This window comes from Balaenoptera physalus, assembly GCF_965194825.1.
Source record: "Balaenoptera physalus genome assembly, chromosome: 18".
NCBI lineage: Eukaryota > Metazoa > Chordata > Mammalia > Artiodactyla > Balaenopteridae > Balaenoptera > Balaenoptera physalus.
This window is the reverse complement of record NC_138899.1, coordinates 80,750,836-80,774,878: the sequence shown is the minus strand read 5'-3', so window position 1 is coordinate 80,774,878 and position 24,043 is coordinate 80,750,836. Positions and strand designations below refer to the sequence as shown.

Here is a 24,043-nt window from a genome sequence, read left to right as displayed (position 1 = left end):
AGCTTCAGGGCCCGTCCTCTCCCCGCAGGATCTCCTACGACCCCGGCCGCTTCCCCAGGTACCTGCCCGAGGCCTACTGCCTGTGCCGGGGCTGCCTGACCGGGCCGCGCGGGGAGGAGGACGTGCGGCTGCGCAGCGCCCCGGTGCTCGTGCCCGCGGTGGTCCTGCGCCGGACCCCGGCCTGTGCGGGCGGCCGCGCCGTCTACACCGAGGAGTACCTCACCATCCCCGTGGGCTGCACCTGCATGCCCGGGCCGGACAAGGATGCAGACGGCGCCAACGCCAGCCTGGACAAGCCGGCCCGGCCCTGAGCACCCGGCCCCAACCCGGGGACCCCGAAGCCCCGAGGAAACGTGGACGGAGCGCCCAGCGCTGGACTGGACTGCCTGCATCCCCCGGGCTTCCTCTTGGGCAGGAGCGCAGGGCGGGGAGAGGTGATGGGAACTAACCACGTGGCAGCCCTGTGTGGGCGGCCCAAGGCTGGGGCCACCACAGGTGACCCGCTTCGCCAGAGTTCGTTGAGGCTCCTTAAGGCTCCCAGCCACCGACCCCTTGCAACCACGGGTGATAGCACTGCAAGGACCGCTGGGAAGGGACACAGCCTCACAAGATAGAGGGCGGACACACACTTACCACCTTTTTTTTAAAAAGCAGAATATATACCTTCTTGTTTATTCAGCTGTTTTCAGTAGGGGCAGAAACTATTTTTATGTTAGCCATTTTCAGCAAGTATATTAAAAACATTTTACTTGACACGTAAACATTTTATAAACATTGTTTTCACTTCCTCGGCAGGAGTTTTTAGAAGCGCAGGTGGAACCCTCACCCTCTAGCCTGCCTTGTGGCCTGGGTCCCTGAATCCCGCCTGTTGCTGACGGTCACCAGTGGACATGGCTGCATGGGACCTGCCCTCCCTCTGAGAGGCTCAGCTCACCCCAGAATCTCACACTTGCTTTATTCATGAGGATATAAATCGCCGCAGGTTTATACAATTAGAAATTTTTTTCACTTGCAGACTTACAATTCCCAGAAATCAGGAGCGGAGTCCTCTTCTACAACTGCGTGAGCTTAAACCTTTACTCTTTTCTTTAGGCTTAATTAAGTCTGTGTCTGAACACAATTATTTGTAAAAGTAAGAAGTTCTTAACTTGCTTAAAAATCCTTAAAACAACTGTAGGTGAAGGGCATCCTGGCTGTGCATTTCTCTCTGGACTCTGCTTTGATGGCTCCACTAATTTTCAGAGGAAACTGTTAATTAAGGTCTTCACTTAGGAAGATCATCTGCAGAGTCAGCCTCTCTGCATTGTTGTTTATATGCTCTTGCCCCTACGTACAATCAGCCTTGGTTTGATCTGGATGGAAGGTCAACCGAGAATTTTCAGTTTGTACCAAATATTGACAGAGGTTGTGCATGAAAACATTGCTGAGCAAAATTCATATTTTCCAAATAAAAAATTCAAAATTGAAATTGATAGCTGTGGGTAGTTCTATATACCATTTGGGGAATTTTACTTCTGTGCTCAACCTCTGGGGAAAAAAAAAAAAAAAGGTAAGCCTAGTGGTGGTGTATCTAGCATACATTCTTGTGCAGAAAACAGAAGGTTCAGATCAAAAAAGAAATCCACGAATTAAAAACAAAAATTGCCTTTCAAACCTTGGGTAATTATTTCAAGCACTGCCACTGTTGTGTAACATTTTCTAGCCACTCCTCAAACATACATAGTGCAAACATCAGAGGAGTGCACTGAAGGAGAGTAAATGGTTTGCATGGGGATAATACTGCTATTTCATAAACTGTATTCATCATCAGTTTAACTAACGTTAGCTGTTAACAGGTAACGCATTCCCAATGGAAGAATCAGCTTTCCCTTCCAAGATCTAGAAAGGCAACCTGTATTTGCATTTTTTCTCTGAATGTAACACTCATCCATTTAACAAATATTTACTGAGCATGTGCCCTCTTCTGGGCACTGAGCTCCTGGGAGGCAGCTGTGAACTGGACACAACCCTCGTCCTCAGCTACAACTCCAAATGGCATGGCTGTCAAAGCACACTCGGGTGTCCGCAGGCACCCGCACACGGGATGCGCCCCAGGCAGAGGCCAAGGTCCTGGCCAATCACTAAGCTGCCTGTACTTCTGCTCTTTACCTGCGTTTAGTGAGGAGAGTAGACTAGATGCTTCTATGACTTCTTCCAAATATAATTCCACTGATTCAAGTTGGCAAAAGCATCCCAAGCTCTAGGGATGCCCTCACTAAGAAAATCACAACAAGATGTTGTCTTCTTCATCTTGAAAGTTAGGCCGGGGAGAGCCCCAGTTTGTGAGGGAGGAGGGGAGGTTGTAGCTTTTCAGTCTACTAAGAAAATAAAAAGAGGGAAATGTCACATGGGTCCTTTACTACATTGTATTACCAGCTGCGTTCACAGTTCACGGTCCAGCCCAGAATCATAATTCACGTAACAGCGAAATTCATTTCCCAAGGTTCGAGTGTGTTTTGGAATAAACTTGCACATCTTCACTCCAAGAAGTTCTGCTGCCTCTTCCTCCATGACGGCACCTGGAGAGGACAACCAGAGGAACCCGGAGACTGAGGCACCAGCCACGTGCTCAGCTCCACAGCCGCCAGGCCAGCCAGGGAGGTATTCTCGACCAGATGCGGGAAGCGGTGAGTTGACGGTACCACTCAGCGATCGGGGGAAGGTCAGTGCTCTCTATTCCTTTTTACTTCCTCCAACATTTATGCAAATTACCTACTTTTTTCCTTTTCTTTTTCATTTAATAATTTTCCTACATCTGCAAGGCTGAGACACTTAGAAATTAAGAAAATAATTATATTCCACAAAGTAACATAAGGAAAGCAAAAATAATTACTAAAAAACCACCATTTTCCAACTTCGAGTCAACAACCCCTTTTTCAGTAGTAGCAAATCGTGCAAACTTGTACCAATACATTCACACCAGCCTTTGGGTGACAAATCCCATTCCTCCCTCCAGCCCTGCCTGTCCTCGGCACCCACTGCACTGGGGGAAGCAGGGCCCACACAGCAGGCCTGGATGCCAGGCTGCCCGGAAGTAGGGAGATCAGCAGTTAACGTTTTCGTTCTCAGTCAAATGCCAGTATATCCACCTTAAGAAAATATATCCACATCACCAGTGTGAAAGTCTCCTTCTCAGCTTTGGTAAACCTAATCTAATGTCTAGCTCTGTGACCTTTGGCATCCACTTTAACCCCCGAGATTCCAAATTTCTTTTATCAACTGTACAGGCTGAGTCAGATACTATGACGTTGATGAGTACAAGTAACACTCCTGGTGCACTCACCCAGGGCCGGACCCCGCGTCCCAGGCATCATGCCACTTACTTCTCTCCAGCCCTGAGAGGCAGGCAGCATCTCAGCCCCACTGTACAGATAAGGCGACTGGGGCACGGAGCGGGGAAGAGCCTTGTTTAAAGTCACGGGAGGCGTGTTGCCAATCTGGCACCTACCTGTGCACAGCAGAATCTTGCCCCGGGTCAGGTACTTGATGGTTTCCGACGTTTTTCTAAGACATTCCTCAGAGAGATAGGGGGGATCTGCTATTACAATGTCAAAACTGTGTGCAGCAATTTTCTCAGGTAAATCCACTGGGTTATTGTAATCATAGAAGATAAACTCCTCTCCGTATATGGCAAACCTGTGGTCATATTCGAAGATACAGATAGAAAAGTCTTCTCTGTGCAGCTCTCTCAGCTTCTGGTAAACGCTGGGGGCACTCACACATGCTATTCTGGAACAAAAGGAGCCAACTCATGACTGAGCTTTATGACAGCGCATGGCATCAAATGACCACTTCACTAAAAAACCAGTCCTTGTGTTCAGATTTTCTTAAAGGAAAGAATAATGCAAACTGAAGTAATAACAGCAGTACATTTTGAGAGAAAACTTTCTACTGCCTCACTTTTAAGGAATCTACTGTTTACAAATCTACAACTCATAATTTTAAAGTATGAAAGGATAAATGTGCTTTTCATGGTAAAAAAAAAAAAAAAGTAAAACATTATTAGGACAAGGGTTACGAAGCCCATGGCCTGAATTTACCTTAGTATTTTCATGGTGGTCTCTTAACATTTATTTCAAATACTTTTTAGCCTCAAACTAAATATTTTGAAGTTACTTTGTAATATTCATAATCTTGAAGAAAAAACTCCAAATAACTGCCTAAACAACTTTAGTTTTCCAAAAAGATACATTAAAACTGGGTCTCAGTGCAGACAGACTACTTTGAATTTCTGCTGCTTTTTTGTATAAGTAAATTAAAGAATCTGTCTCGTTACAAGCATCTCCAGTTTATGAACGGGTAGTGTTCCAGTAGTTAACTTTTAAAGCCAACTGCCAAAAATGCTATAGGTAACTTCAATGTTGAATTACTCAGTTGACTGTGGTATGTCTATCACAGTGGGATACTGTGTTGTCATTACCTCCAAGACAGTCAAGTTCAGGAGAGTGTAAACTGCGCTTTCACGGAGTGGGGTTTATGCTTACAGGTGCACCCGTGACCTCTTGGAGATACACAGCTTGTCTGCAGACAATGGGAAAGAGACTTTTTGTCTCCATCCCCTTTGTCGCTTTTAGATTTTTACTACATGTGTCGATATATATATATACATACACACACACACACATAAAATCATTCAGAAAACTACTTATTTAGAAAATTAAACTCAGCTTTAAAACTGTGAGATGCAGTTCTTCGGAGAAGTGTCACACGTCCGGTTAGGTGCCCACGCTGGGCTCAAAGGCTTCTCAGCCCAAATGCACGTGAAGCACGTAAGGAAGTCTGGGGGCATCCCGACCGCCTTCTGTGGGGACCAGACCCCAGCCCGGCTGCTGCCAGAGCTCTGGGCCGGGGGTGCAGAGGACTTGAACCACAGCGGCACCTCCTTCCCTAAAAACCCCAGAGGAGGTACTTCCGGCGGAAGGACAGTGGTCTGAGGTGGAGGAAGGCACGAGAGCCGGCTGTGGCGACAGCGGCAGGGGAAGCGGACGGCCTGCTGCTCACAGCTGGGGCCCTTGTGCGAGTGATGGGACCGCGTGGGCCTCAGCGTCCATCTTTAGCATGGAGAGTGTAACAGGAACTACCTCCAGAGGTGTGAGGGTTAAACAAGATGACCCTCAGAAAGCACTTACCAGGAGACGGGACACAGAGTAAGTACTCAATAAATGCTACTCTTACTACTCATCTTTAAAATTATGACATAACTCCTAAAAATACTGAAGATGCCTTTCGGAAAAAATAAGTTGCTTCCAAAGCCCTCATATGTAAAAATAAGAAAATACATGTAAAAACATGTCATTAAGAAAAACGTAATAAACTACATATAATTAATTTTAAAAAAAAGGACAGAAAAAAGAAAACCTTAGGACTTCCAGTTAAAGATGGCAGAAGGAACACATTCATTTAGATTTGCTCCTTCATGAAAGCCTGCTGAATAGAACATGAAAATAAACCTCCAACAGTAAGACAACGTGAGGGGAGACAAAAGAATACTTAGGAAGCTGACAGGCAAAGTGGTGGGTGGTTTCTGATTCAGCAGACCCAGGACAGCCAAGTCCCAAACTGGCCAGGAAAGCCGAGAAGGAACCTGGGTGACAGCACAGTACCCGCGGCTCAGGAAGCTGCACCACCAGGTAACTCAAGAAGGGGGGGTGAAGGTGGGGCAACAAACAGGAGAACTGTTTTTGAAAGGTCTATTCAAGAGGAAACGCACCCCCAGGATTCTCTTCCCTATCCCAAGCCTCTACAACCGCGGTAGGAAACGGGAGGGATGTTCTCTGGATTGGGGGGGCTTGAAGGGCGGGTGCCAGGCATGCTAGTGGTGAGGTACCATGTGGAAATGGCAAGGATCACGTTAAACCCACTGGGTGTTGGGACCCCCAACCCTCTTTCAGACATAAGCCTTCTGGGATGAGGTCAACGAGATGCGTGACTTCCAGGCAGGAAGACTTCCTGGGGCTCTGACCAGCCCACAGGGAAAGGCCTGGATGTGCTGACCCTGGGCGTTGACAGGGAAACAGCCATCTGCAGACACCCAAGTAGAGAGGTCCCGCCCAGGTATCAGAACCTCCAGCCCTAGAGCGCCTCACCCTTAAATACGGACGGACAGCAGGGGGCCAGCAGACATTCAAGGAAAGCATCTAATACCAGAGGCCAAAATAAACAGAAGACGCATGTGTGCAGTTAGAGACTGTGTAGGGAGAAAACTCTTTTTAAAAAAATCCTATAATATCCTCAGAAGGATGAACAAGATACAATAATAAATATTCAGAGACCCAAAAAAGAACTACGGTTATAGATGACTAAGTACATGACAGCAGAAATGGTAAACTCAGTAGAAAGTTTCAAAGACAAAGTTGAGGAATTTTCCCAGAAGGTAAGGTCAAAAGATGGAAAAATGACAGAAAAAAAAGTAGATAGGTCCAACATTCAAATAATAGGCATTCCAGAAAGAGGAATTGGGAAAAAAAAGTGGGAAGGAAATCAAAGAATTTAGGACTATTTTCCCAAACTGAATGACCTGAGTTATGAGAATGGAAGGGCTTTCACCCAGTACAACAGATGGAAGCTCCACACCAAGACACATCGAATACTGGGGATCAAGAGAAAATCCTAAGCTAGCAGTGGGCAGGGATGGGAAAAAACAGGTTTCCCACAAGAAATCAGAATGGCATTGTATTTTCCAATAGCACTACCGAAACGTGGCATCAATGAAGCAGTGCCCTCAGAACCTGGAATTCAGCACCCAACAAAACTAACACATGAAGAGAATGGGTAGAATAAAAATATTTTCAGACATGAATGGTTTCAAAAATTTCCCTCCCATGGAAACTACTGAAGGATATACCCAACCAGGATAAAGCTGTAAACTAAGAACTGGGGTACTGGACACAGGAAGTCTGGAACAAGAGAGAGGTAAAAGGACACCTCAGCATGATGGTGAAGGAAATACCAAGACCAGAGCTGCAGCAAAACCAGAAATGAACCAGTCCAGGTGGAACAGGTTGCAAAGCCCTGGAAGTCATTTTTTTCAAGGAGCTGAAAAATATGTCTGAATTTGTTGATAAGAGATTTACACCACTGGGGAGAATCTGAGAGTTAATTAGTAATATAGACATAGAAATACTAAGAAAAAATAAAGAGAATTATTTTCTTCAGGGAAGATGAAACATTGTACAGAAAAGGAAAAGACTCAGCTGTAAAGAACATCTATGTTGTCCTAACAACATAAACCCTGTTCTAACCAGAATTAGCATATAACTAACACCAATTCTACACAATCACTTCCAGGCAATAGAAATACAGGCAACACTTCCCAGCTCATTTTATGAAGCTACCATTAACCAATATGAAACCCAAACCAAGAGAATGAAACAAAAGAAAACTTCAAACCAATATCACTCATGAACATAGAAGCAAAAATCCTCAACAAAATATTACTAAAGAGTCCAGCCATTAAAAAAAAAAGAAAAGAAAAAGAAGAAGAAAGGATATAACTATTGGGAGAGTGGCCAGAAAGCAGACAGGTGCGTGGCAGCTGTGGACTGAGAAGGGAGCCAAATCCTCCTTCTCTGAAGGTGAGACATCAAGTCATGTCTACGAGTGACAAGTCAAGAAGTGCCCATATAAACATGTTATTTAGAAATGGTTGTAAATACCAAGAGAATCAATGAAAGAGAGCTGAAAAGGGGAGGGGGTGGACAAGGGGAAAATTAACAATGGATTATTTTTTGAACAAGTCTTTTAGGACCATTTGACTTTATATGTGTGCAAAGTTTTGACAGAAGTAAAAACCAAATTAACAAAAAAGAATCTATTCTTAAAACTTCAAAAAGGTCAAGATTTTTTTTTTTAAAGCAAACTCTAGGGGTATAAAAGTAATGGTAGAAAATGTTAAAATAAGGAACAGAGATAAGATATCTTACACTGAATAGATTTCTGTGTGTGTCCCCAGACTCAATAGTGAAGCAGTTCTTACTGCCTCATGTTCTGTGAATCATGAACTACAGGTTTTGCAGATTACAGTTCAGCCTTCTTACCAACCACGTCTCATCTAGGAAGGACATTTAAAATATTACTTTAGGGCTTCCTTGGTGGTGCAGTGGTTGAGAGTCTGCCTGCCAATGCAGGGGACACGGGTTCGAGCCCTGGTCTGGGAGGATCCCACATGCCGCGGAGCAACTAGGCCCGTGAGCCACAACTGCTGAGCCTGCACGTCTGGAGCCTGTGCTCCGCAACAGGAGAGGCCGTAACAGTAAGAGGCCCGCGCAGCGCGATGAAGAGTGGCCCCCGCTCGCCGCAACTGGAGAAAGCCCTCCCACAGAAACGAAGACCCAACACAGCCAAAAATAAATAAATAAATAAATAAATTACTTTAGATTAAAAGGCAAAAGAGAAATGAAACTGATCTCACCTGCCACCTTCCCCAGCAGCTGCCACGGCTTCCTCTGCAAGGCGCAGGGCGGTCTCCGGCGTGTACCAAAACTGGCTCAGCTGCTATGACAGAGGAATGAGTGAAATCATTTTACAACTGGCATAAAGTTTATCCTTTTAATTTATATCTACTATATCAATATATACTATATCAATTATCAGTGTTCACTGCTGGGCCAACTAATATACTCTGATTGCACTTCTTTCTGGTATGGTACCTCTTGTTTTTCCTAGAGTTAATACATGATTGTTTCATTTGCTTGGGTTCTTTGAACCTATCCCTAATTCTCCCAACATCCTGCAGCTTCTGAGAAGTGGTGCGTAGGAGGTAAATGTTGTGAGACTTACCATGTCTAAAACAATTTTATCCTCACATTTGACTGATAACTCAGCTGGGTGTAGAATTCTAGGCTGAACAAATTTTCACTCTAAATCTTGAAGGAATTGCTCCACTTTTTTCTGGTTTCTAATAAAGCTACTGAGAAGTGCAATGTGTTTTGTAGACCTGAGACTCTATAGGTGACATGCTTTTCTCTGGAAGGTTCTACAATCTTGTCACCTATATCCAGAATTTTCAGTCATAATAATCATGTGTCTTAGTGAGGGTCTTTGGTTCTGGGAAATTTTCTAGTATCATTCTTTGAAGGTTTCCTCCCCTCTTTGTTTTCAGTTCTATTTTTCTGGAACTCCAGTTAGTTGAATATTGAGCTTCCTGGATTTATCCTCTAGTTTTATGTTTTCTTTCTATAATTTGTATCATTGTCTTCCCCCCCCCCCAACTTCCTGGGAGATCTCCTTAATTTTATAAACAAAACAAACCAAAAGAAAGTGTCAAAAATATACAAATAGTTAATTCAGGTAGTGGAGTTATGACTTGTTTTTTTGTTCATGTTTTTATAGATTTTCTACAACAACCATAGATTACTTTTAGAATCAGAAAAAAGTACATAGTATTTAAATAAGCAGAAGGAAAAGAGAAGAAGACCACCTCAAGAATAATAGTGTACTTCAAGTTTCTAACATTGACTATTCAAAGCATCAAGCTAAAGACAAAAGCACATAAAGAAGGGAAGCAGTGAGAAAGAGGCATCTGAGTAAGTGGAATATTTGGAATAAATATAAAGAAACATTTTTGTCCCAGTTTCAAACAGATGGTAAACAGGAAAATTTTATATAACTTAAGAGATCTAAACTTGACACAAAATGTAAAAGACTGCTTAAACACACACACACACACACACACCTCCTTCCAGCTGCAAAGTGATGAAGAGAGGCAGCTCTATTATCAACGGGTAGTCACAGACAGAAATTTTAAGCCTCATCTACTTCTCAACTATCTCCTTCAAAAATGTAAATTTCTACATTCCAGGTTAGGTTAGTTTTCCTGAACTCACTTTTTTTAATTCCTATTTTTATTTGGACCATAAAAATACAATTAAAATACATACTGTGCCCCAGAAACTATTAATATCTTCTTAAAAACTCATCTGTTTTCATCTATTTTTTACTACCTGTTTAAGTCCAGTTACCCCATTACTGCAATGATCAATTTTTCCCTTTTCTCAAGGATTGCTGGGCTCCATAACAACCAACAGAATGCATCTACATACAAGAAGGAAGCACAGTTTGTGTTCGATATAATGATATGCTGTTCTTCTATCTGAAATGTCCCCTCCTCTGATCACCAGGCAGCCTGAGAGTCAGAATTAGGAAAATCTGCATTTATACTGTCTTAAAATGTTCGTGGACTGCTTTCTGTCTTAGCTCCTGAACAGGTTATCAGCTTCGCAGTGACAAGTGAGATGAACTTGGGTATTAGGTCAGATACAGACAAACACTGGACTAGGTACAGAAGAGGCTCCACACCAACACTTCCTGATGGATGTGGAATGCATTAACTTACCCAGTTCTCTTCTATTATTCCAATGTTATACTTGTCATCGCCACCGAGGTCGGTGTACTGTTTCTGCTCAGCATAAAATTCCTGCAGAGCTGCAAGGGCATGGGCAGAGAGCTGGGGGAGGTCCTCATCTTCAGAGTTGCTCATTTCACACCTGCAGGGAAATGGGTGGTGTTTGTTTTTTCTTTTCCATCAAACAACAATTAAAAAAATTTTTATCTCACAGCAGGGATCCAAACTGAAAGTGAGTTGTATAAAGGAAACACACCTGTATGATTCCTTGCAGAGTGAAATCTTTACCATAAATACTATAAAGATGTTTTGCTTTCTTCTGGTACCCCAATGGCCACATGCAGCTAATTCACAGTAGATTCTCTTAATAAGATCTTTTTATGTGTGAATGTCACTGTTTGTAGGTGACCTAAGGCTCCTGGGTGTCACTGACAGGATAAGTGAAGGGTCATAAAGGAGGGGTATAGGAAGAGAGATGAAAAATAAAAGGAATGAGAGAATGCAAATTATGATAATAATGAGACACCACTATATACCTACCAGATTGACTAAAATTTAGAAGACTGATAATACCAAATGTTTTGGGGGATGTGGAGTAATGGAAATTGCCTATTCTGCTGTTGAAATGTAAATTGATGAAAACATTTTGGAAAACAATTTGACCTTACCCCTGCTTCAACTCAGTAATTCTGTATCTACATATACATATAGATCATGTAACTATTTGAAACTCCTGTAATTCACATAAATAGACATGTAAAATATGTTCAAAGTAGAAATGTGTACTAGCAAAAATTAAAATTACTGAAATGTCCACCCACTGGACATTATACAATATACTGCTATATATTCCTACAGTGGGATACTATATAGCAATGCAAACATTTTGTATCAGTCTTTTCTCCTTTGTTGGCTTGCTACCTATAGCTTTATTTAAGTGGTTGCTTTAAGGTTTACAGTATATATTTATCACAGCATACATTCAAATAACGTATCACTTCTTGTATTACATAAAAATTTTATAATTGTATATAACTTCCATTTCTCTCCTCCAATCCTTTGTGTTACTGTTTGATCAGCATCTTATTTTTACATTTGTTATAAATGCCGCACCACACTGTTAAATTTAAAAACCTTATATATTTACCTACTTCATAACCACTTACAGTGCACTTCATTTTGTTTTACAGATTAATATTTCCATCTGTTGTCATTTTCCTTCTGCTTGAATGGCTTCTTTTAACATTTCTTGTAGTGCAGTTCTACTGCTGATGCATCCTTTCAGCTTTTATGTCTAAAACTGTCTTCATATTGCCTTACTTTTTGAAAGATTTTATTTTTTTGGGTGATGGAATTCTAGGTTGAGTTTTTCTTCAGTACCCTAAAGAGATTCCTCCACTATTAGCTGCATTATTTCCAACATAAAATCTGCTGTCACCCTTAGTTTTCTTACTTTTTGTTTGTGTCTTCCTTCCCTGGTAGCTTTTAAGATTTTTCTATCACTGGTTTTGAGCATTTGGTTATGATGTGTCTCAGTGTAGTTTTCTTCATGTTTCTTATGCTTTGAGTTTACTGAGCTTCTTGGATCTGTGGGTTTACAGTTTTCCTGAAATTTGAAAAGTTTTTGGCCACTATTTCTCAGATATTTTTCTGCTGTCCTTCTCTTTCCGAGATCCAAATACATGAATATTAGGTAACCTGAAATTGTCCCAAAGCTCTCTGATGCTCTGTTCACTTTAAAAAAACCAAAAACAAAACTTTTTTCATTGTATTTCATTTGTGTTAGTTTCCATTTCTGGTCTTCAAGTTTGGTAATTTTTTATTCTTTAGTGTCTAATCTGATGTTAATTACATCCAGTGTATTTTTTATTTCAGATATTGTAGTTTTTATGGCTAGAAGTTTGACTTGGGTCTCTTTTGTTGGGTTGGCCAAAAAGTTCATTTGGGTTTTTCTGTAAGATGGCTCTAGTAGCACTTACATGTCTTTACCTTCATTTGAAACAGTTTTGTTAGATTGTCTTGTGACAGCTGTCATATCAGCATGCACTTTAAAAACACTTACTGATGCGGAGTTTGCATCTCCTCACAATTAGGGCACCTACCAGGTGCTGGTGGGGGACCTCGGACACCTAAGGGGACGGGAGGAACTCCCAAGTGACTGGGTGGGACGTGGGGGGGAGGGAGAGGGGAGGAGAAGTGGAGGCGAGCCGGAACCGGTGCCCCTGAGGGGCAGCTGGGGGAGGGGAGGGGCCCACCCACAGTGAGGGGATCAGCGGGGACAGGGAGAGACCCTGGGGGATCCATTTCCCCCTCCCACTCGGGCCCTGGGGAGCCTGCTGAAGTCCCAGGCCTGATCTTGCACACTCCGAGGCCCCCTCCAGCCATGCTGAGCCTAAGCCCTGCGCCTGCCCCGCCCACTCAGGGCCTTTTCTGGCTGCGAGGGTCCTGAGTCTAAGCCCCGCCCCCCACAGCCAAGGCCTTTTTTTTTGCTGTTGTGGTGGTTTTACCTTGTATTTATTTGTTTGTTTTATTTGTTTGGGCTGTGCTGGGTCTTAGTTGCAGCACACGGGGTCTTCGTTGCAGCATACAGGATCTTTAGTTGTGGCAATGTGGACTCTTAGTTGCAGCACGCATGTGGGATCTAGTTCCCTGACCAGAGATCAAACCCGGGAGCACAGAGTCTTACCCACTGGACCACCAGGGAAGTCCCTGTTTTACCTTGTTGTTGTTGTTTCATTTATATTTTTATTTTTTCTAATATATTTTTTATTTTTCTAATTTTATTTATTCTTTGTTATTGTTCAGCTTTTTTTGTTTGTTTGTGAGATCTTGGTTCCCAGGCTGGGGTTCGGGCCTGAGCTCCTGTGGTGGGAGCACCGAGTCCAAACCGCTGGACTAACAGAGAACTCAGGCTCCAGGGAATATTAAGCAGAGTGAGGTCTCCCAGAGGTCCTCATCTTGGCACCAAGACCCGGCTCTACCCAACTGCCTGCAAACTCCACTGCTGGACACCTCAGGCCAAAGAGCCAGTAAGACAGGAACACAGCCCCACCCATCAAAAAAAAAAAAAAAGACAACAAAATATGTTACAGGTGAAGGAGCAAGGTAAAAACCTACAAGACCAAATAAATGAAGATGAAATAGGCAACCTACCTAAAAAAGAATTCAGAGTAATGATAATAAAGATGATCCAAAGCGTCAGAAATAAAATGAGGCACAGATTAAGAAAATACAAGAAATGTTTAACAAAGACCTAGAAGAACTAAGGAACAAACAGTGATGAACAACACAACTGAAATGAAAAATACACTAGAAGGAATCAACAGCAGAATAACTGAAGCAGAAGAACGAATAAGTGAGCTGGAAGATAGAATGGTGGAAATAACTGCTGAGGAACAGAATAAAGAAAAAAGAATGAAAAGAACTGAGGACAGTCTCAGAGACCTCTGGGACAACATTAAACACACTAACATTCAAATGATAGGGGTCCCAGAAGAAGAAGAAAAAGAGAAAGGATCTGAGAAAATATTTGTAGAGATTATAGTTGAAAACTTCCTCAACGTGGGAAAGGAAATAGCCACCCAAGTCCAGGAAGCACAGAGTCCCATACAGGATAAACCCAAGGAGAAACGCACCAAGACACATATTAATCAAACTAACAAAAATGAAATTCAAAGAAAAACTACTAAAAGCAGCAAGGGAAAAGCAACAAACAACATACAAGGGAACCCCTATAAGGTTATCAGCTGATTTTTCCAGCAGAAACTCTGCAGACCAGAAGGGAGTGGCAGGATATATTTAAAGGGATGAAAGGGAAAAACCTATAACCAAGATTACTCTACCCAGCAAGGATCTCATTCAGATTCAATGGAGAAATCAAAAGTTTTACAGACAAGCAAAAGCTAATAAGAGAATTCAGCACCACCAAACCATCTTTACAACAAATGCTAAAGGAACTCTCTAGGCAGGAAACACAAGAGAAGAAAAAGACCCACAAAAACACACCCAAAACAATTAAGAAAATGGTAATAGGAATATACATATTGATAATTACCTTGAATGTAAATGGATTAAATGCTCCATCCAAAAGACACAGACTGGCTGAATGGATACAAAAACAAGACCCATATATATGCTGTCTACAAGAGACCCACTTCAGACCTAGGGACACATACAGACTGAAAGTGAGGGGACAGAAAAAGATATTCCATGCAAATGGAAATCAAAAGAAAGCTGGAGTAGCAATACTCATTATCAGATAAAATAGACTTTCTAATAAAGACTGTGACAAGAGATAAGGGAGGACGCTACATTATGATCAAGGGTTCAATCCAAGAAGATGTAACAATTCTAAGTATTTATACACACAGCATAGGAGCACCTCAATACATAAGGCAAATGCTAACATCCACAAAAGGGGAAATCAACAGTAACACAATAATAGTGGGGGACTTCAACACCCCACTTACACCAATGCACAGATCATCCAGACAAAAAATAAATAAGGAAACACAAGCTTTAAATGACACAATAGACCAGATAGATTTAATTTTTATAGGACATTCCACCAGAAAGCGGCAGAATACACTTTCTTCTCAAGTGCACACGGAAAGACAACCCTCAAAATGGGAGAAAATATTTGCAAATGAAGCAATGGACAAAGGATTAATCTCCAAAATATACAAACAGCTCATGCAGCTCAATATCAAAAAAACAAACAACCCAATCAAAAACATGGGCAGAAGACCTAAATAGACATTTCTCCAAAGATGACATACAGACGGCCAAAAGGCACATGAAAAGATGCTCAACATCACTAGAGAAATGCAAATCACAACTACAATGTGATATCACCTCACACTGGTCAGAATGGCCATCATAAAAAAGATCTACAAAGAATAAATGCTGGAGAGGGCGTGGAGAAAAGGGAACCCTCTTGCACTGTTGCTGGGAATGTAAATTGATACAGCCACTGTGGAGAACAGTATGGAGGTTCCTTACAAACTAAAAACAGAACTACCATATGACCCAGCAATCCCACTACTGGGCATATACCCTGAGAAAACCATAATTCAAAAAGACACATGCACCCCAATGTTCATTGCAGCACTATTTACAATAGCCAGGACATGGAAACAACCTAAATGTCCATCGACAGATGAATGGATAAAGAAGATGTAGTACATATATACAATGGAATATTACTCAGCCATAAAAAGAAACGAAATTGAACTGTTTGTAGTGAGGTGGAAGGACTTAGAGTCTGTCATACAGAGTGAAGTAAGTCAGAAAGAGAAAAACAAATATCGCACGTTAACGGATATATGTGGAATCTAGAAAAATGGTACAGGTGAACCTATTTCCAGGGCAGGAACAGAGACACAGACATAGAGAATGGATGGGTGGGGGTGGGGGTGGGATGGGGAAGGGCAGAGTGGGATGAATTGGGAGATTAGGTTTGACATAAATACACTACCATGTGTAAAATAACTAGTGGGAACCTGCGATACAGCACAGGGAGCTCAGCTTGGTGCTCCATGATGACCTAGGTGGGCAGGATGGGGGAGGGTGGGAGGGAGGTCCAAGAGGGAGGGGATCTATGTATACATATAGCTGATTCACTTCGTTGTAGAGCAGAAACTAACAACATTGTAAAGCAATTATACTCCAATAGAAAAAAACATCAAAATTGGTGAATTTTTGTGTAGCCATTTTAATATTGAAGACAGAAGAAAAAAAGCAACATTTTTGGCATATTATGCTTTATTATAGGTAAAAACACAACTGAAACGCAAAAAGAGATTTGTGCAGTGTATGGAGAAGGTGCTGTGATGGGTCGAACGTGTCAAAAGTGGTTTTCAAAGTTTTGTGCTGGAGATTTCTCACTGGACGATGCTCAAGGTTGGGTAGACCAGCTGAAGTTGACAGCAATCAAATAGAGACATTAACTGAGAACAACCAACGTTATACCATGCAGGAGATAGCCGACATACTCAAAATATCCACATCAAGTGCTGAAAATCATCTGCAACAGCTTGGTTATGTTAACTGCTTTGATGTTTGGGTTCCACATAAGTGGAAAAAACTTCTTGACCGTATTTCCACATGCGATTCTCTACTTAAATGTAATAAAAACGTTCCATTTTTAAAACAAATTTGTGATGAGCGATGAAAAGTGAATACTGTACTACTGGAAGAGACCGTGGGTCAAGCAAAACGAACCACCACCAACCACACCAAAGGCCAGTCTTCATCCAAAGAAGGTGATGTTGTGTATATGGTGGGATTGGAAGGGAGCCCTCTATCATGAGCTCCTTCCGGAAAAACCAAACGATTAATTCCAACAAGTACTGCTCCCAATTAGACCAAATGAAAGCAGCATTCACCAAAAAGTGTCCGGAATTAGCCAACAAAATGCATAATCTTCCATCAGGATAATGCAAGACAGCATGTTTCTTTGATGATCAGGCAAAAACTGTTAGAGCTTGGCTGGGAAGTTCTTTTTTTATTATTATTTTTTAAAATATTTATTTATGGGACTTCCCTGGTGGTGCAGTGGTTAAGAATCCGCCTGCCAATGCAGGGGACATGGGTTCAAGCCCCGGTCCAGGAAGATCCCACATGCCGCGGAGCAACTAAACCCGTGTGCCACAACTACTGAGCTTTCGCTCTAGAGCCCACGAGCCACAACTACTGAGCCCGCGTGCCACAACTATTGAAGCCCATGCGCCTAGAGCCTGTGCTCTACAACAAGAGAAGCCACTGTAATGAGAAGCCCATGCACTGCAATGAAGACAAGCCCCTGCTCGCTGCAACTAGAAAAAGCCTGCGCACAGCAACGAAGACCCAATGCAGCCAAAAATAAATTAATTAAAAAATATATATTTATTTATTTGGCTGCACCAGGTCTTAGTTGCAGCATGTGGACTCTTAGTTGAAGCATGCATGTGGGATCTAGTTCCCTGACCTGGGATCGAACCCGGGCCCCCTGCATTGGGAGCACAGAGTCTTAACCACTGGACTACCAGGGAAATTCCAGCTGAGAAGTTCTAATTCATCCTCCGTATTCACCAGACATTGCACCTTCCTTTGGATTTCCATGTTTTGGTCTTTACAAAATTCTCTTAATGGAAAAAATTTCAGTTCCCTGGAAGACTGTAAAAGCCACCTGGAACAGTTCTTTGCTTAAAAAGATAAGACGTTTTGGGAAGATGGAATTATGAAGTTGCCTGAAAAATGGCAGAAGGTCATGGAACAAAACGGTGAATACATTGTTCAATAAAGTTCTTGGTGAAAATGAAAAATATATCTTTTACTTAAAACCCAAAGGCACTTGGCCAACCCAATCTTTCTTTCATATTTCTACTTAACATGTTCGGTTTTTCCTCTAGCTTTCTGAATGTGCAGAACACAGTTACAACTGTTCATTGTCCTTGTCTACTAGTTACAACAGCTGTGTCTGTTCTGGGTCAGTTTCAACCAATTGATTTTCTCATTATGGGTTATATTTTCTTGCTCCTTTGCATGGTTGGTTAATTTTTTTTTTATTGAATGCTAGATATTATGAACTGTAACTTGTTGGATGGTAGATATTTTTATACTACTGTAAGTATATTTATAAACAAATTTGTATTTATAAATATAAGTATTCTTGAGATTTGTACTGGGACACAGTAAAGTTACTTGGAAACAATTTTATCCTTTCAGGTCTTGCTTTTAAGACTTAGTAGAGAGGAGAACAGCAGTTAGTCTAGCACTAATTACTGCTCACCACTGTAGCAAAATATCAGTATTTCTAAGTACTTTATCCAACGCCCCATGAATTATGAGGTTTTTCAGTACAGCTGGTGGAAACAGTCACTATTCCCAGTCTTGAGTGAGTTCTGTTCCTTCAAATCCTTTCAGGTATTTGTTTTCTCTAGCCTCAGGTAGTTTCTCAAGGAGGTCCCTCTGCAGTTCTCTAGGGTTCTTTCTCTGGTACGGTACTCTGCCTTGCACCCTGGCCCCATTTGGCTTCCCCAGGATCTATGAACTATTTCCTCAATTCAGAGAGGTCTCTGGATTCGGTCTGGGTTTCCCTTCCCTGCACAGCAGTCTGAAAACTCTCTCAGGCAGTAAGATGGGGCAATCATCAGGCTCATTTTGTTTGTTCCCTTCTTTCAGGGACCACTGCCCTTTGTAGTCCTGTGTCCAATATTTTCAAAGACATTTTTTCCCCACATATTTTATCTGGTTTTTTTTGTTGTTGTTTTTTAGTTATATCAGATGGGAGGGGAAATTTAGCCCTTGTTACTCCAAGTGGAAGTTCACAACAGTAAAAAATAATTAACTACAGCCATATATATGCTAACAAGAATGAATCTCAAGAATACGTAAGTCACTAAGTTACAGAAGAATACATATAGTATAAATAATTCTATTTAAATGAAGTTCAGAAACATGAAGATAAAAGCAAGTTAATGAAAAACTGAAGATTAGAGATAGTGGTTACCTCTGGGAGTGAGGATACACATAATTTTTTAAATGTTTATTACATATCTGTAGAGACCCATGGACTTGATTATGTAAGTAAAAAGTGCCTGAAATGGCTTCCAAACAGTGTGATGCCACCCCAGGGTGCTAAGCTTTTTGAAAGAACTTAGAATAAATCTCATGGAACAACTCATCTATTCTTCTATCCATATTTTTCACACCATACAATGATCCCCCTTAAGTTATGAAGTCAATATAGTAGGACAACATCAGCATTTTTTTTAGATAGAAAAAATTGTATCAAAGTATGTGGCTTATAGTAGAAGTAAGTATTGCTTTGTGAAATGTTTTAGCAAAAAATACACGTGTGTACAGGGTCATGTATCATGATACAAAACTTCTTACTACAGGCTGTAGTTTTAAATGTTTGAAATTTTTCATTGTAAACTATCTGTAATTTGTGCACACACCCATCTCAACATGTAGATGTTCTAATACTTTATTGGACTAGATCATATAAACAACTTTTACTTGAAGCAGATACTTGATAACATTTTTTATACTGATTGTGAAAAAGCATTTCTGCTATTATTATCAGAAAAACATGATACAGGATTAAGAGCATGGCCTCGAGCCAAATTACCTAGGCTTAAATCATGGCTTTGCCACTTACTAACTGCATAGCTTGGAGCAAGTATTTAACCCCTCTATGCCTCAATTTTCTCATCTGTAAAGTGGACAAATATTAACGTCTACTTAATAGGGTTATTCTGAGTTAGATGAATTACTATAAAGTGCCTAATAGTCCTTGGCACACAACAGGAACACAAATATTACCTTCAGTACTCTCTGAAGTTGTAAGTATACCACTAATAATATGGTATCTGTTGTAACCACTAAATAAGACAGTTTAGTACCTTCATATGACTGTCTACAAAAAGTGAATTGGCAGAAGAGGGAATGAGTGAAACTGGAGCACAGGAAATCAGTAATTAAAGGGAATACTATGAAGTGTGACAGGAAACTCTGCATGGAGCACGATGAATGCTGTCTGCACGGAGCACGGTGAATGAATGCTGTCTGCATGGAGCACGGTGAATGAATGCTGTCTGCACGGAGCATGGTGAATGAATGCTGTCTGCACGGAGCACGGTGAATGAATGCTGTCTGCACGGAGCACAATGAATGCTGTCTGCACGGAGCACGGTGAATGAATGCTGTCTGCACGGAGCATGGTGAATGCCGTCTGCCTGGAGCAGGACTGACTTTGACTGACTTGTCACATGTATCACATTCACAGACTTAAGATACACATTTTTTAAAATTACTTTAACAAATGACTTTAAAATGAGTGTAAGTTTAATAATTGTCAGCATGTTTTCTTGAGATTTGATAAAATACAGTTATCACTATTACCACTTTTAGACAAAATGCAGATATAGCAGATCATTTGACAGCCTCAAAATAAAGTGGTCAGAGAGGTGAGACTGTTGTGAAGGCTGACACCATCAAGGTGGTATCAATGGGAATGACTGGTGAGAGAGTGTATAAAGATTATTAGAAGGTTCTGGGAAGACTGTCTCCATACCTAGATAACTGTACTGGCAAAATCTATCGGATGCAACTATCTTGGATCCCTAGAGTCTATTCAAAGGCTTGCAACTCCCAGGGGAAGACTTAAAATTTGGTTAATTTCATTCAATTTGGGCACTTAACTCGGCAGTGGCTACCCATCCCTCACTCTTCATTCCTGCCTCAGGAAGGTGTGCACAAATACCTGTTTTGTGCTCAGGGATTAATTTATATAGGTAAGTGAGGATATGGAGAGGTCAATGCCACTGAAAGAAGAGTTTGTTATTCACAGTTCCCCAGGAAATGAGAGGCACAGCACATCGTGAAGGACCACATGAAACCTGTCATATGCAGGAACAAGGAAGCAGAGAGACAGAGAACTGGGACAGTGTCTTTATTGTTAAGACAGTGGGCAGGAAGGGAAAACACATTCTGTAATGTGTGGTCTGGGAGATCTGTGCTCTGACTTTCACGTGCCCATGAGAGCTAACGTGCAGAGAAGATGTAAGGAATTACAGGGTCGTTACTTTGGCCTTGTAATTAATGGATACCAAGTAAACAAACATAATAAAGTCTGAGAACACACAATTTCAACAGCTCCAGGAGCAGCCTGTATGCAGCCTGTGGGAGCAAGGTGGGCAATAAGGACCCTGCCCTTCAAATAATGGGGATCTTATTCTGACCGTTGACAGCTACTTCTAATCATGGAGGCAAAGACAGAGTCAGGCAGCCATCGCTGCAAGGCTCATATTGTTGTTAGCACTTCCCCCTCCAGCAGAAGCAACTTTGAGGGGATTTAAAGTGCCAGCACCTCCCCTGCTTCCATTTTTCTCTTTTCCCCCTTTTGGGGGCCACACATTTAAGGACTAGACCATTATAAATAGCAACTGAATATATGGAGGAATTTAGAAGGTCACTGTGCATGCCCAGGAAAAGGTGTAGGCTTAGAAAGACCTTAAGTTTCCTCAGGCTGATCCTTGGCACAAAAACAGCCTACAGTAATAGCAACAACAACAGAAAGACAAAAAAAGCAAATCCTGGGGAAGGGGGAGAATCTGATTTCCAGCGTTTTCCACAAAAAAATCACAAGGCATACAAAGAAACAGGAATGTATGGCCCATTCAAAGGAAAAAAGTAAACCAACAGAAACCATCCCTGAAAAAGATCAGATGGCAAAACAACTGTCTTAAAGATGCTAAAAGAACTAAAAGATGTGGAGAACATTAAGAAAACAATGTATGAACAAAATGGAGATATCAGCAGAGATGGGGTACACCTTCAAGTGGCCCAACATATGCACTGCGGGAGTCCCAGAAGAAGAAAAGAAGAAGGGAGAATTATTAGTGTGTGCAATGCTGAGCTGAGAAAGTCTGAGAACACAGCAAACTTATCTGCAAAGTACTAAGAGGCTTCATTTTAGTCCTGTATTTCAAGAGTCAGAATCAGGCAAATATTAAAATCCAATGTCTCCTGAGAAATTTGAAGCGTACAACCAATTCCTGATCCAAGCTGCCCCACAATACTGTCTAGAAGAATTGAAGGACAAAGAAAAATATATGTGTGTGTGTGTGTGTGTGTGTGTCCATATACATTCATACACATATACGTGTGTATCCTTCGTACAGACAGGAATATCTGAATTTTTATTAGTACTAAACACTTTCCACAGCTGCATTTGTGGATGGAGAAAGGTTTTCAATTTGCAACCTGAAATCTGTTAGCTAATTATTTAGAAATAACACATGAAAACCATAAAAAAAAAAAAAAGCTGACTTCGTTCAAATGAAAGAATTCCAAAGAGCAATTTAAGAAAACTGCCTACTTTTGTGGCTGTAAAAAGCAATTAAATTTCAATTTGTATTTTAGTATGAATTTGGCCCTAAAATAAAAGTTTATTTTTAAAGCTGATAATCATTTACCAAGGCACTACCTTGCACTAGCACTATTCTTGGTGATGGGAATCCAAGCCCCTGTCCTCTTGGCGCTTACATTCTAGTGAGGCAGGGAGAAAACAAACAATAGGAATAAAATATATTTTGCATTACGGTAAGAGACGCTCAATGGAGGAACATTAATTGCAAATGCTAGCAATCATACACTGTTTCATACATTATTCGAGTGAGTTCATGAGAGCATCACAAGTGGGAAAAATTTAAATGTTTATATAATAAACATTACTAAATTCTAAATTAACTGAACTTTAGTTGTAATACAGTAAATTTTTTTAAACTTAAGTCACTACTTTATCATATCTTTAGCATCTTTAAAAATTTTTCTGAGTGGGCCTGTGAAACTGCTGTGAGATTTTCAAGTGCAAAAGAGTTGGGAAGGGCATTCCCTGGCAGTCCGCTGGTTATGAGGACTCCGTGCTTTCACTGCCCGGGGGCCGGTTCAAGATCTGGTTGGGGAACTAAGATGCTGAAAGCAGCCTGGCGCAGCCAAAAAAGATAAAAAGGAGAAAAGAAGAGTTGGGAAGTGCTGTGCTACACTGCTATCAAACTGATGCTAAGCCCCAGGTGGCTGCTACCGCAGCTCAGTGGTTCTCTGCAGAGGGTGCGCTGGCATCTAATGGGTAGCGGCCAGGGATGCTGGTAAATACCGTACGATTTAGAGAACCACCCTCCACAGCAAAGAACTCCCCGGCCCCAGAGTCACCAGCGCGAGGGCTGAGACCCTGCTCTCGGCAGAAAGACATACAGGAGGCAGCTGAGTGTGGCAGCGTGGCGAGCCCTCTATCCGAGGGGCACCGCTTAGTGCCGTGAGGGCAGAACGAGCAGCGCGCGCGGGTGGAGGGCGGAGAGAAGCAGCAGGTGGCTCGCACCTGGGCCTTGAGGGACAGGCAAGGATGCGGAAGGGGGCGTGCAGGCGGCCAGCACGCGCGAAGGCTGCACGTCAAGGAGCTGCGTCAGCAGGGAGGAGCGGGCTACCCTGCGTTGCCGTGAACAGCTCCACGGAGCCAACGCGACCCTCCCGCAACAGGCAACCTTAGGCCAAGCGCGTTTCAAACGCACACCAGCCTACTTCCACGTGTCAGGTTTACGGCCGGCCGCTCCTCCCTGTCCACGGCCACCCCGGGACCGCGCAGGAGGGGGGGGCAGGGCGCGGGGGCCTCCCGAGTGACCCGGCGGAACAGCCCGGGCGGTCCGCGTGGTCACCCGCTCCGGACGGCGCCTGCCCTCCCGCCTTCGAAAACTCTACCTTGTTATTTTACAACTAAGACACGGGGGTGAAATCCACCTGCCTGAAGCGCGGCTCGACGCGCACGAGCCCCCAGGCCCGCTCCACCCCTCTGCCCGGCCGAGACGCCTCAGCCTCTGCGGCCGCCCTGAGAGGACGGGAGGCGGCAGCCCCTCCGCCCCGGCGCCCCCGCCAGCCGGGGCAACCCTCCTCAGCTCCCTCCCGCCCCGGCCCCGCTGACTACAGCCGCTGCCCCCAGGCTGCGCCGGGAAACCCGAAGGAGCAGAAACCCGAACACAGGAGCCCGGAGGCTGCTCGGGTTACTCACCAACGCGCCCCACTCGCCTCCGCGCGTGTGCCGCCGCCTCACCTCGCTGGCCCGGACAGCCGACTGTGTCCGCGCGCGCGCACACCGTCCCGCCAGGCCGGAAGCGTGGGTGG

The 24,043-nt window shown here is 42.7% G+C and overlaps 2 protein-coding genes and 1 long non-coding RNA gene across 12 annotated transcripts in view; 2 read left to right on the top strand and 1 right to left on the bottom strand.

Annotated features, from left to right (window-relative positions):
- Positions 1-381, top strand: part of IL17D (interleukin 17D) — a 26,329-nt gene extending 25,948 nt beyond the window's left edge. For both annotated transcript variants that reach the window (XM_082435144.1, XM_082435143.1), the window contains one exon: positions 29-381. In XM_082435144.1, the coding sequence (XP_082291270.1) occupies positions 29-311 (283 nt within the window). In that variant the 3' untranslated portion in view covers positions 312-381. The remainder of the gene's footprint in view (positions 1-28) is intronic.
- Positions 1-24,043, bottom strand: part of EEF1AKMT1 (EEF1A lysine methyltransferase 1) — a 27,494-nt gene extending 3,451 nt beyond the window's left edge. The window contains exons 1-6 of one of the 9 annotated variants that reach the window (XM_082435153.1): positions 10,638-10,785; positions 10,373-10,523; positions 8,450-8,532; positions 3,488-3,768; positions 2,403-2,558; positions 387-1,352 (exon numbers count right to left, since the gene is read on the bottom strand). In XM_082435153.1, coding sequence (XP_082291279.1) covers positions 2,422-2,558; positions 3,488-3,768; positions 8,450-8,532; positions 10,373-10,523; positions 10,638-10,672 — 687 coding nt within the window. In that variant the 5' untranslated portion in view covers positions 10,673-10,785 and the 3' untranslated portion in view covers positions 387-1,352; positions 2,403-2,421. Of the gene's footprint in view, positions 1-386; positions 2,358-2,377; positions 3,769-8,449; positions 8,533-10,372; positions 10,524-10,637; positions 10,805-23,930 lie in introns of those variants that run through there. The other 8 variants (XM_082435154.1, XM_082435157.1, XM_082435156.1 and 5 more) reach the window with 8 other exon arrangements.
- On the top strand, positions 8,540-21,101 carry LOC309647655. The gene is made up of 2 exons (XR_014256232.1): positions 8,540-9,563; positions 16,154-21,101. It is a non-coding gene; the product is annotated as an uncharacterized lncRNA (long non-coding RNA).